Source organism: Palaemon carinicauda, chromosome 19, assembly GCF_036898095.1.
Source record: "Palaemon carinicauda isolate YSFRI2023 chromosome 19, ASM3689809v2, whole genome shotgun sequence".
In the NCBI taxonomy this organism is placed as follows: domain Eukaryota; kingdom Metazoa; phylum Arthropoda; class Malacostraca; order Decapoda; family Palaemonidae; genus Palaemon; species Palaemon carinicauda.
Genome location: NC_090743.1, coordinates 83,848,798 through 83,863,529, shown reverse-complemented (window position 1 = coordinate 83,863,529; position 14,732 = coordinate 83,848,798). Strand labels below are relative to the sequence as shown.

General features: G+C 34.4%; 1 protein-coding gene across 1 annotated transcript in view; it reads left to right on the top strand.

Annotated features, from left to right (window-relative positions):
- LOC137658699 (putative leucine-rich repeat-containing protein DDB_G0290503) overlaps positions 1–14,732 on the top strand; it is a 107,418-nt gene that overhangs the window by 73,827 nt on the left and 18,859 nt on the right. Inside the window, 8 exon segments of the mRNA XM_068393690.1 lie at positions 1,575–1,590; positions 1,592–1,774; positions 4,652–4,725; positions 5,094–5,189; positions 6,030–6,206; positions 7,981–8,161; positions 8,919–9,059; positions 10,915–11,052. Coding sequence (XP_068249791.1) covers positions 1,575–1,590; positions 1,592–1,774; positions 4,652–4,725; positions 5,094–5,189; positions 6,030–6,206; positions 7,981–8,161; positions 8,919–9,059; positions 10,915–11,052 — 1,006 coding nt within the window.

The window sequence follows — 14,732 nt, the reverse complement described above, 5'->3', positions numbered from 1 at the left end:
ATAATCCCATCATTGTTCTTTCCATAGCTCTTCAAGTTGTAACTAGCTTATTTTCTAAGGTTTTAGTAAGGCTCAAAGTTTGTGATGCATAAGTTAATACTGGTAGGACTATCCAATAAAATACTTTTATTTTTCAAGAACGTAGCTTTTTATTTTTCACAATCTTCTTTTGTTTACCAAAGGCTATCTCAGGCTTATCGTTCTTTTAATTTCAGTCTCGTGTCCTGGGGAAACACTTACTGTGCTAAGTATATATATATATATATATATATATATATATATCAATTTTATTAACATTACCTAAAGGTTTGTTCATAACCCTTATTTGCTTCAATTTCATTTCTCTATTCATGCGTGTTATCATCTTTTACCATTCCTCCCATGATTCACTAAACAGAATAATGGCATCAGCATATTTCAAGTCGTTAAGGTATTCCCCATAAATATTGATTCCTACGTTTGCCCAATCTAAATAAAAAAAAAGTCTAGGCAGGCTACTAATAATTTAGGAGAGATGGGACCTCGTTGTCTAACTTTTTTCTCAATCTGAATTTTCTCACCATCTTTATGTAGTTTCAGGATTGCTGTTCCTTTTATATAGACATCTTCAAGCTTTCTAACATAAAATTCATCTATCCTTGTCCCAGGGCTTTTATTACTACTGAAGTGTTGACAGAATCAAAAGCTTACTTATATATACTTAAACATATTCACATCTATATAAACTTTACACACACACACACATATACAGTATATATATATATATATATATATGCATATATATATATATATATATGCATATATATATATGTATATATATATATATATATATATATATAATCTCCTCCTACACATGTTGATGGAAAGGGCCTCAGTTAGATTTGGCCAGCCGTCTCTTATCTTGGGCTTTTAATTCAATACTTCTCCATTCATCACCTCCTACTTTACTATTCATAGTCTCAACCATATAGGCCTGGGCCTTCCAACTCTTCTAGTCCCTTGTGGACCCAGCTAAACGTTTGGTGAAGGAATCTCTCTTGGGGAGTACGAAGAGCATGCTCAAACCTTCTCCATCTACCCCTCACCATGATCTCATAAACATGTGGCAATCGAGTAAGCTCTCTTATAGTTTAATTTCTAATCCTGTAATGCCATTTAACTCCCAATATCCTTCTGAGGGATTTGTTCTCAAATCTGCTGAATCTATTGGAGATTGTTTCATTGTCATACCATGACTCATCTCCATATAGAAACACCGATCTCACTAAACATATAGTCTGATTTTTATATGTAATTTTAGGCGATTGTATTTCCAAATTTTACTTAACCTAGCCATTGTGTGATTTATCTTTTTTAATCTTAAACTTCAATATATATATATATATATATACTGTATATATATATATTATATATATATATACATATATATATATGTGTGTGTGTGTGGTGTGTGTGCGTACGTGTTTATATATCAATATCTCGATAATCCCTACTATCCCTTAAAACAACAACAAACATCCTATCTTCTTACTTACAAAGCCAAATAACAAATAATGTTCGCTTTTCTTTTCCAGGATACAGGAGTACAAACCACGAAATCATGAAGATGAACCAGAGCAAGGAACAGATGGAACGACTCTGCTTCTCGCTGCGAGATGAAATTCGAGAGGCTATGGCCAGGGTGGATAATCTTAACCAAGAGATGGGGTCGCTGGAATCCAACGTGAAGTTGCAGGGACGGCTCATGGAAGATCTTAATAATAGGAAGAGTAAAGTGAGTGTGAGCTGTGTATATATATATATATATATATTATATATGTATATATATATATATATATATACATCCCTTTCTTAATGTTGTGAAGTGATTTGAGTATCGCCATGATCAGCAAGGCTGTACTAGTCAGGGACACCCATACTATGTTGTTTTACTGTGAGTGATCAGGCAAAAGTCTCTCATCATCACATATCACATAGTCCTTTGCCCCGCAGTGGACTAGAAACGGCTGCATTTGTCGTTGTTGTATATATGTATGTATGTATGTGTATATATATTTATAATATATATGTATATACATACACAGTATATGTACACTATATATATTTACTATATATATATACACAGTATATACACTATATATATATATATATATATATTACATATATATAGATATAAATATATATATATATACATATATACAAAAAGAAAAAGAAATGGACGTAGGCAGGACATAAAATGAGAATGACAGACAATAGATGGAACTTAGGAATAACAGAATTGGTCCATACAGATTGAAAAAGGAGCAAGGGAAGGAAGAGAAGCCAATGGTTTGACACTGGGTCCCAAAAGATTGTAAAAAGGAGCAGGGGAAGGAAGAGAACACGATGGATTGACAAACTAAGAAAGTTTGCAGGTGTGGATTGGCACAGAAAGACCATAAACAGTCTCATGTCGAAGGACCCTTCTGAGTCCTTTGTTCTGCTGTGGACTAGTAACGGCTGATGATAATGGTGATATACAAGTATATGTTTTTATGTCTGTATATTCAATAATTATTCAAACCCTTCAAATACTTAAATGAGCTGGAATGGCATCTTGCTCAATGACCAAATTTTCACTAAAAAATAACATTAACATAATAATTATTATATGGTATAGAACGAAGTCAAGTATCATATCTTCCTCTTCTTCTTTGTCTACATCTTTTCCCACTTCTATGTGGGGTCAATGTTTCTGGTCAGCTTTCTCCATCCACCTCTGTCCCACACTTCATCACCGGTTAATCCCTTTGATCGAAGGTCATCCATGATACAGTCCATCCACCTTCGCTTTGGTCTCCATCTCCTTCTCGTTCCCTGTACCTCTATTTCCATCACTCTCCTCCCAATATACAGTTCATCTCTTCTCATGACATGACCATACCACCTCAGTCTACTTTCTTGGATCTTATCTAATAGTTTTCTAACTCCTGTGGTACCCCTAATTACCTCATTCCGTATCTTATCTCTTCTTGTCACCCCACACATCCATCTCAACATTCTCATCTCTGCCACATCCATCTTCTTCTCTTCTGTCTTCTTTATTGCCCACGTCTCCGCTCCACACATCATTGCCGGTCTCACAACTGTCCTGTGTACTTTACCTTTCAAATTAACACCTATTTTCCTCTTGCATAGTACTCCACACGCTTTCTTCCAATTCTTCCATCCTGCTTGTATTCCTTGGTTTATTTCTGCCCCCAGATGACCATCCTCTGCAACTGTTGATCCTAAATACTTGAAATTTTCAACTCTTTTCAATCTCTCTACTTGTAAACTAACTTCCCCATTCTCCCTATTTTTCGATCTCAAATACTCTGTCTTTTCTCTGCTGATCTTCAATACTCTATTTTCCATTTCTCTTCTCCACTCCTCCAGTTTCTCTTCTACTACCTCTCGCCTAGTGCTACACAGTATAACATCATCAGCAAAAAGGATACACCAAGGAGACTGATCTCTAATACCTTGTGTTACTACATCCATGACCAGATCAAATAGATAGGGACTCAATGCAGACCCCTGATGTAGTCCTACATTTACTGGGAAACTTTCTGCTAGGCCTATACTGCTCTTAACATTTGCCTCTGCCCTCTCATACATATGTTGGGTGATTCTTACGTATTTCTCAGGGACTCCCTTTTCTCTCATACATCTCTACAGCTCCTGAAGTGGTACTCGATTGTATGCCTTGTCCATGTCAATAAAGACCATATGTAATCCTTTCTGTTTCTCCCGATGTTTTTCTATCGTCTGCGTCAAAGCAAATATTGCTTCTACAGTCCCTCTTTCAGGCATGAATCCAATTTGTTCCTCACCAATTGTTGTTTCATCTCTGAGTCTCTTCTCAATGATCTTCTCCCATATTTTCATAGTATGGCTTATCAGCTTTATGCCTCTGTAGTTGCCACATTCCTGGATGTCTCCCTTGCCCTTATAGATGGGAATGATTAGGCTTTTTCTCCATTCCCCTGGCATCTTTTCCTGATTGAAGATCTTCTGCGTTAGGTACCACAAGATATCTATGCCTTCCTCTCCAAGACTCTTCCATACCTCTACTGGTATATTATCAAGTCCCGTAGCTTTACTATTTTTCATCTTCTTTACTGCTTGTTCTACTTCTCTTCTAGTCACTCTTATGGTAACTGTCTCGTTTGGGAGTCCATCTTCAAATACTGTTCTTGGGTTCTCCTCATTCAATAGTCCTTCAAAATGTTTCCCACCACTTTTTAATTTCATTCTCTTCTGCTTGAAGTATACAATTGCTATCTTTTAAGTATCTTATGAATCAGATATATTCCAAAAAAATATTACAATTGATAATGTACAAAATAAATCAAGAAACGAGAGCAAGTAGACGAAGAGCAGCAGCAAAAGCATACAGGATTTACATTCAAAACCTCGAGTTTTTGGTTTCATTAATCCCACAACTCCAATATCTTTCAACAGGACAAACAAATAATGCATAAAGAAACTTCATACCCAAATTCCAGCAAAAATGAGGGAACAGTGTCTAAAGTATTTGTCAAATGAATGGAATATTTAACTCCGTCCACTAAACGAATTCTAAACATAAGCGATTTGATTTTAAGTAGATGTCTTTTTTCTACCTCAGACACCACAATCCCGACCAAAGACTGAAGACAACGTCAACATGTCCGAAACAGTCAGGATGGCTCTCGAAGGGAGGTGAGGTTTTGGAGTTCTTAGATATTTTGGAAAAAAAAAATCAGAATATAATCTAATAGTATTAATATCTTGCCAGTGTATAACTTAAAAGAGTGATTATAATTATAATTTCATAAAATATCTCTGACAGATGAAATTTATGCGAAAGCCTAACAGTGTGAATTTACGATACTTAATTACATGTAAAAGACTCATAGACTTATCACAAATGAGCTTCAATTTTGGGACATCATTTTCATAAACCATTCAGTTAATTAGACACAGCAGAGCAAAGTAACCTAATCATAACAAAACATTTGTACCCAAAATGAACTAAATTAATTTCCCAATACAAACATGAACGAGACAACTTTTTTATCATGTTGCAGGATGATCCAGATAAACACGGCAATCCAAGATCTGACTCACCGTCTCAACATGGAAGCAAAGAAGAGAGAAAAAGTGGAGACTGACGTGAATATAAGGTAAGACCTTTATGCTCTCTTCACACGAGTGGATTTTCCCCATACGGAAATATTTCCGCACGTTAGGAAGCATGTCTTCATAGGAGAGGATTTTCCACGAGTGGCCTCGTAGTTTCTATAAGCCGCTATACTGGAACAGAGTGGATTAGCAGTGCACGCGACAAGTAAATCACTACCAGTCAGAAATTCTTCTGAGCGGGCAGCGTGTGAAGGGCCTCGTAGATTTTCATTGATTTTTGATCCGCCCAGCAAAACCATGCAGTATCAATCCGCTCGCGAGAACCGAGGCTTACGGTACATGTTCAGTTTCCACAAATTTGGTTGGGGTTAAAGCCCAATACAGGGCTTTGTTCAAAGGCTAAACAGTAGGTGTGGTGAGGTGTGGAAGAGAGGAGCGTTAAAAGAGCCTGGTGTGGATCTCTGGACTCTTAAGCAATAAATTAACTTGATTTTTACTATAAATATAAGATGAAGTAATTTTACTTATCAAAATATAGAAATTCATATATATATGTAATATATTTATATCATAAAACGGCCACACATATGTATAAATATATATATATATATATATATATATATATATATATATATATATATATATATATATATATATATATATATATAAAGTGTGTGTGTGTGTACGGATATCTATATGTATACCTAACCACAACTAATTGAACTTGGCTCTACTTCTGACAAAATAAATCCTTCTATGCAAGATTATGGCAACTAAAGACCATCTCACTTGCTGACGTGTCAAAACCAAATTAAGAGCGGCATTAAACCATTTTTACGATTTTATCTGAAACTAATCGAATTTATTCCAATTCCAAAAAGGATAAACGAACTTCTGGAGGACTACGGAAGCAGCAAGGTGGAGAAGGACAAGGAAATGAGGGAATTTGACGATAGAATGAAGGAGCTGCAGGCTGGATTCAGTGTGGCTGAAAAGCAGCGTATACAAATGGAGATCTCCTCTGTCGCTCAGGAGCTAAACAGGAAGATTGACGAAAAGTAAGGTGCTTAAATTTTACTAACTTCATCTTGAAACTTACTAGAAAATTGGGAGTTTAACTTGAGTCTCCCAGGAAATTGGGTTTTTAACATGAGTCTTCCAGCAAATTGGGTGTTAAGCTTGAGTCTCGCCAAATAAATAGGGACATTTACTTAAAACATGACCGTAAATTGGGTTCCTTTCATTGACTCGGATATTTTCCTTAAAGAATCCTCGTAAATTCTTCAAATCTCACACAAAAAACAAAGGCTATTTCCTTCATTAAAGTGCGCACGTAAACTGATCTTACTTTACGTATAACCCACAAAATAAGATTTTTCTTAAAACCTCCAGTAAATTAGGACTTTTCCCTAAAATCTCCTGTATGACTTGAAACTCTTTCCTACCTTTTCCATCTAAAAATAGACACTTCATTCCATTTCCCTCTCTACAGAATTCCCCTTTCTAGTACTCTCCCTTACAAAATAAGTTTCTTTTCCCTCAGGTCTCCCTCGCATAATGAAGCCATTACTTTATTTCACCCTGCAATGTTAAGCACTAATTTAATTCCTATTGTAAAAGGAAGATATTTTCATTTTATTTTACTTACAAATTAGGAGTCTTTGCTTAATATATTTCAGCCTTGTAAATTGAAACACTTCTCTTGAAGATTACTTGCAAAACTTATTGTATATTTAATATTTTCAAACAGAATGAGACCCCTCCCTCACATAATAAAATGCATTTCAAATATTCCCTTCAAATGGAATCACCTTCCTTAAATCATTCCGGTAAAACTAGAACTTTCCAAAATAACCATTATAAAATGAAAATCTATTTTCATCTTTCTTGAATATTTCGAGAAAAAAAAATATACATCTTTTAATCGTCTTTACAAAATAAAAATATATCCTTTAAACAGATTCTGTTTTTCTAATTATTTTTCTTTCCATTTCATATTATCCAATGTTGTTTTATTTTTCTAATTTTTGTTCTTTCTATTTGATATTATCGGATGTTATTTTTTTTCAGGTTTTTCACTATTTTATATCTATAATATTCAATATCTCTGTCTTTTCTTATTAATTTATATTATGATATACTATTTAATTTTTCTAGTTTTTTTTTTCTTGCTATCTTATATTATCGTATGTTTCTTTACATAATAAAAATCGTTATTTAACCTCATTTGCAGAAAGACAACCCTTCTCTAATCTACCTTGCACAATGAAACTCTCTTACCTGCCCCCCACCCCCCCACCCCCAAAAAAAAAAATCTGTTCCCCCACCAATTATCTCTTCTCCCACCAATCTCTTCCTCGCCAATTATTTATTCCCCGACCACTTAACATTTCCCACTAATTATCTCTTCATCACCAATTATCTCTTCTCCCATTACTTATCTCTTTCCCACCAATTATCTATTCTCCCATTCATTACTTCTTCCCCAATCCAATTATATAGTTTCCCGTTCATTACCTCTTGCCTCACCAACAATTTCGCCCTCATCTAATTGCCTCTTCTCCCACTATTTATCATTTCACCAAACATTATCTCTTCCTCATACATCATATCTTCCCCACATTATCTCTTCCGTCACCAGTTATCTCATCCCAACCCAATTATCTTTTCTCCTATTAACTATCTCTTCACCACACATTATTTCTTCCCTCACCAATTATCTCTTCCCCACATCATCTCTTCTCATCCAACTAATTATCTCTTCTCCTCAACCAATTATCTCTTCTCCTCAACAAATTATCTCTTCTCCTCAACCAATTATCTCTTCCCAAGGGAAGCCAAACTGAGAAACGACACAGTGAACAAACTCTCAATAATCGAGAACACGTTAACTGAGGAGAACAAGCGAAGGGCACAGAAAGAGAAAGACCTTCAGGAGATGGTAGATTCACATCTCAAGAAATCACAGACCTACGGCGATGAAGGACAAGATGCCCTTAAGAAGCATGTTGATGTAAGGATATCATTCAATGAATTTTAGTTCAATATGTTGATGTGGTGATATATACTCTACATTAATCAACATTACCTGATTAATAAAGTCACTGTACATAATTAAAGAATATCGTAGTTATTTTTCAATTAAGGTTATGAAGAACTTGATCAAATAGACAAACTATAAATAATCAAAATATCAATTCATCTCAGGCAAAGTGAAGAAAAATTTAAGCTTGATTGATTGGTTTATTTATTCAACTGGCGTTACAAATGCCAAGTTTGAGAAAAGTAAACTGCAATCATAATACCTTGAATTTAGAATGTTAAGATCTTACAATACATGGATTAAGTTATTATATGAAAATATCATCACCTCTCTAATAAAAATAGAGAAAAATTTGAACAGCATCGTTACAAATTTGAATAATATCTGGTCCTAAAAAATTACATTATTTCCAAGTTTTTTCCACAAAATCAAAAAATTACATTATTTCCAAGTTTTTTCCATAAAATCAAACTAAAAAAAAAAAAAACTTTAAAAATGAAATAAAATAATTGAATCAAAATCTAAACTAATCTATAAGATTGACTATTCATTCAAATACCATAAATAAATACAAAGTATAGAAGGCTAAATCAACTCTATAAGTCAATCATTTCCAGCAGAATGTAAACAATATCCAACTCACTATGATAGTCCAATTAACCTTTCATTTGTCTTAAAATGCAAGGTCAAGAGGCCAGAAATAATCAAAGTACTTTGTCAATTACAGCAAAACGCGAACCAAGTAAGGGAGCGTCTAAGCGAAATGAATAACAAGATCAACGACATAGACAAGAACGTGAAGAACTACAAGCTTGAGCATGAGAAAGTGATGCAGGCGGAGATTAAACAGAGAGAAACTGATATAAAGGTAAGTTGGAAATCATGCTGCAAGAATTAACCAATTTAATCAGCTTTTGTAGCTCAATTCTTTCCTCTATATTTTTCACCCACATACATTCCAGTAAAGACAGATATTCAAAAAGTAACTTTCTAGATCAGTTCCTCACACCAAGTACGGCTCGTACTCTATTCATTTGTGATTTTCTTTAGACATTATTAATCTCTCTATATAGCATGAATGGTCCTTCGAGTCCATCTTTTTCCATCTATCGTTATTCTTTGCAACCATCTGATCCGCTGACGTCCAACACTCCTCCCCACTACTGGCATCTCAGCTCTCTTAATTGGTTCACTTCCGAAAAATTTCATATAATGTAGTAAACAAGAGTTCACTTCAATCGAACGACCCTTCAAATCCACATGCTCTGGACCTCTATCCTTTACTTTTTGTTTCCTAAATCTGATCATTTGTGTGTCATTACTCATCATTTACGGTTCATTAATACTTCTTGCAGTGGAAGAACTGATATGCCAATCATGGATGTTGATATCTTAAACATTCTTTTCTTAACTATCGATAAACTAGAATAATGGCTCGGCTTATTTTTTTTAATTTAGGCAAATTTTCTTTCAAAAGGGTCAGATACTGCATAGCGATTCAATCTACTTAAAGAAAAAAAAAAACACAATATTCAAAGCATCATTTGAGTTCTTGACACCTTTTAGTCTAAGCCAATTTTCAATTTGCATTAAAATTCCTCTCTAAAATTCAACCATGATTAACAATGTTCACAGAAAGCCCTCCAATTGCTCTGATTTCTAACATCATTCATTTAAAGTTTAATAGCAGAAACAATTGAGAAAATAATAAAAGCTCTATGAATATTTTCGAAATCATATCTCATAAAAATACGCCCATCAGTAATAGTCTGAATAATCTCTTAATTTTCGAACTCATTTAAAAAAATCATAAAGAACCCCCTGGACCTTTGGCGTAACTACTGTATTCGAAACATGTCAGTAACTACAAATATAACTCATAGCTGTTCACAAAACACTGTGACGTTATTCATTACCTGACAAAAAGCAAATGGATATTTCCTAGAAACACTATCCTTATAGTATGGTAGTCCAAGGGATCTGCCGGGCGGGGGTTAGAGATCCGCTCCAGCTCTATAGAAAGTCATATAAGCTTCTAATCCTTGTCATCAAATAGGGAGGTGAACACATACTTGGCCCAATACAAAATTACTTCATAATTCTTTTTTTAATTTTTCGGCCTTTCAATTGCATTCATTTAATTTAGCTACAAAATATGTGAATCATACTCTTTTCATGGCTTAAAAATCATCTTAGAGCTGAAAAGATGTAGATGAGAATATCTCAAACCCCACAATCTAGAAATGTTATAATCACCGAGTTCACAGAACTTTTACACGGATACTAACCAAATAACAAAATCCTTAGAGATACGATTGCTTCAAATACAGCTTTCGCTTCTTCTAGTTAATATCGAAGGCTTCTTTCGATAGTGTGAAAGGTTGTCTATCTGAATGGCAAAATGAGCTAAAAAAATGTGATTGCTATAAAAGTTTCAATTAAGAGGGGTATCCACCATGGGCAAACTTAAGAAAATAAATGGCGAATATTCGGCAGCAAGTAGTATAATATCTGATGTGCAACATGTGAGTTTCATGTAGATCTCTATAATAATTACAGAGTTATTGCAAGATTTTGCTACGAGGGTATATAGCACCATGCAACTCCTCACAGTGAGTAATAGGGGGGGGGGGGGCCCGGATGATTGTGGCCTTGCATACAGTAATTAGCAGTAAAGTTTCAATTAATGGCCACGTCAAACATTTATTTGTTTTCCACAATAGGAACTAAGGGCCTCCTTTCTTGACGGGGAACAACGTCAACGTACAGGACTGGCCAGCCTACAGGCAGCAATTGGGGAGCGCAACCAGAGCGCCAGACCTCCCTCTAACAAGGAAACATCTGGACCAGATTATGCCGAGGTATTTTCTTGATTTAACTCAAAAGTGAAATAGGTTTTTAACTATCTAAAACACTGTGGTATCTAAAGGTGCACCAAATTCACAGTCTGAAGGGGCACCAATTTCTCAGTATCTCAAGGTGTACCAATTTCGAAAACAACATCTTAAAGAGAACTTAAGGGATTTTATACCGTGGGTGATAATGAAATTCACCTCAGAAGTATTTTTTAGATGAAGATATGGATTATTTTACAGGAAGATACTTCTAGACATTGCTTCTACCCCTTGCCTTACTAAAATCAGAAATTTACAGGCTCCAGTTACTGCAGTTGTCTACTGTGATTTAATGCATGTAATTGTTCGTGAATGTTCAAAAGTATATTATACATTAGCAGGTAACAAACTTGTAGATACATTTAACAAACAACTTTTGTCTCATCTGTTGTCATGTCTGTATGGCCTGATGCTGAGATTAGCTGTAATCCTTTTTCATACGCTACATTTCTCTTACAGAAAAAAAAATAGTGTAAAATACATTGACATAATTTAAAAAGTTTTATTCCAATAGAATATTGAACAGCTATTCTTAACATCTGGTACTACAATTAATTGTATTTAAGTATGTAATCCTTTTCCATCAAATGTCCATTGTCCCATTTCTTCTAAACTGTCCTAATTGTTTCTGGTACTATAATTAACTGTATTTAAGTATATAATCCTTTTCGATCAAATGTCCATTGTCCCATTTCTTCTAAACTGTCCTAATTGTTTCTGGTACTACAATTAACTGTATTTTTGTATATAATCCTTTTCGATCAAATGTCCATTGTCCCATTTCTTCTAAACTTTCCTAACTGTTTCTGGTATTACAATTAATTGTATTTAAGCATTTAATCCTTTTCGATCAAATGTCCATTGTCCCATTTCTTCTAAACTGTCCTAGTTGTTTCCCATGCACTGTTCCATTTGTATTTAGTCCAACGCATGTATGTACAATTACATTCAATAATCCGCTGACACTCACCTACCACTAGAGTCCTTATGTAAAGACTGCAATAGGGTTACATACATAACAGTGTGTCATTGAACTTCTGAATTTGACTGTACATGATAACACCAACAAAAATCATGTATCTACTGATTAGACAAATGAAATCAACAAAAAAACAAAATTGGCTAATGACAAAACACTATCTCTTGTAGTCCTGTTCAACCACTGTAGATACTGCACCCCCTTTACACATTCTTCATTACTTAGCTGAAGAAAACATACAATCCACATTGATATTATCTTGCACAAGATCTTAATGTTAGTTTTCTCTTTACTTATATAAAAGGATAAATCTGGTATGGGTTATGAGGAGGTAAGTCTAGTTCCCATAAAGTATAAACATGCTTATCTTTTTTCACACAGTCCTCAATCAGCATTTTTACTAAACAAATCTTTGCTCGAATCATTGGTAAACTATATTTACTAAACTTTCCCATTTTCGCACTGATTGGCTTTTTCGTCCTGGAGTGAATAATTGTCATTTATACTGGCTATACAGGGTGGCCATAAAGTCTCTCTGCAGTGAGCATTCGAGGTCCTTTACTCTTTTAGCCCTATCACACCACATACAAATAAAAAATCAGTTATTGTTACAAATACTTACTGCGGAGAAACTTTTTGAACACACTGTACTATGCACTTCTCTCAAAATAATGCTAAAATGTATATTAACTCTAGTTTCATTTTTTCATTGCACATAAAATATAAATGAACAAAATAAAGAAGGGATAGCCTAAAGTTTTGCCTGCACAATTCCACTTATCACTTAGGTCATTACCAATGGCAGGGCTCTGACGATCTTTGCTAATCTTAATTTCCTTATGCTTATTCTTCTTAGCAAGAGATTATTTCCTACTTTCTAATCATAAATAGGACTTTCTGATAACAGGAAGTATTTATAGATGTTGTTTGACTATCTAAGCGAATAATTTTTACTTGCTCTTATACACTACTATGAGATTCAGGGCCTCTGTAACACGGTTTTTTCGCAATAATTTTTTATCTATGAATTTCATAAATAAAACGCTTATTCAGAATGCATATAAATCTACATATAAATTTTGACTATATTCTGCATTACGTAGGTTGAATAAATTTGGTACTTATAATGTAAAAGTGACGTTTTATGAAGACGGGCCAACTTACTCAGAGAAAAGGTTTCGAACGCACTCGTTACGTAACCTATGACGGCATTTCTTCCCTCTTTCTCGATCGATGATTGGCTATACGTAACGAAGGCTATACCTCTGTCAACAATGACACAAAAGTTTAAATAAAAGCAAAGCAGTACACCTTTATGAACAAACCAACAAAATATATTAATAAATACAAAAACACTTCGATTATTAGTCTAACTCCCAAAATAGGTTTCCTAAGAAATTACAGTCTACCTTTATAGATCATAATCTGATTGAAAAGGTGTAAGGAATAGTTGGTAATTTTCAAAAACGTAGTAGACAAGCTTGATTTGATAACTGCTATATTCAATGTCAAGCAATTTTTATTTATTGTCTATCTACCTACCTATTTACTGAAAAAAAAAAAAAAAAAAAAAAAAAAAAAAAAAACGGTACCGTGTTTTGGCTTTAAACCTTCACCAATAATTATCGTCAGAATGATGACTTCATGAGGCTCCACCCACTTTGGCCTGGTTATAATTCAGGATAACACTGAAGGCTATCATGGGCATTGTTGGATTATAAAATTTGAATTCTGGCTATATAAACTCAATTCTCGAGTACTTGTAAGAAGTGCTACATGATCCTCAAGGATCCTAGCAGTTGGCCAAAACGTTTAATTCATGTATACTACTGTTGCGGCACTACTGCTACAGTAGTATTACTACGATAGCACAGATATCCCACCCACATTTATGTATCGTTCTGCCATTCATAAAGTCTTTGTCATGTTTTTCACTGTGCAATAAGCCATGGCCTCCTCAGAAATTAAGTTTAACATTAGATGATAGGTTATTTCATTAAGCTGACAAATTATGGCAACTGGGTATGTTATTGCCGATGTTGAAGCTAAAGATAAAGTATGGTATCATTCCTTCATTGCATTATCATCTTTACTACTATTTATTTGGCTACATGTAGTAATTATTTTAAAGGATAAATGAATTATGTTCACTTTACTTCTATAAATTCCCCTTACATGTACAAATAAAACTCCTAAAACTATTCATGATTTGTTTACAAAATGCAGTCATGCCCAAAACATAGCCAACACGATCGTACGGCCTAAGAAGAAGAAAAAAAAAATATATCGGATGATCCGTTGGTCTGATGGAGATTTTCGCACAATAATCTTATTTTAACAAAAATAGTTATATGAAGACTGTTTACATACAATCTCTCTCTTTCTCTCTCTCTTGGTGGCATAGTGAATACTTAATGGAAATGTTCAAAAGCCTGAGTGACATTACAAGTATTATAATCATGTTACGCTAAATACAAATCAGACCATAAACATTGGATTTAAACTAGAAACTGAATAATTACTTATTCAGGCTATAATAAATATGGCCACGAGGTTTCTCTTGACTGTATAAAATTGCAAGTCGTAAGACAAATGCAGTTTTGCAACCACGGGGGCAATTCCAAATCCTGTTAGCCATTCTTGACTGTTATGGGATTCAGAGCAGATG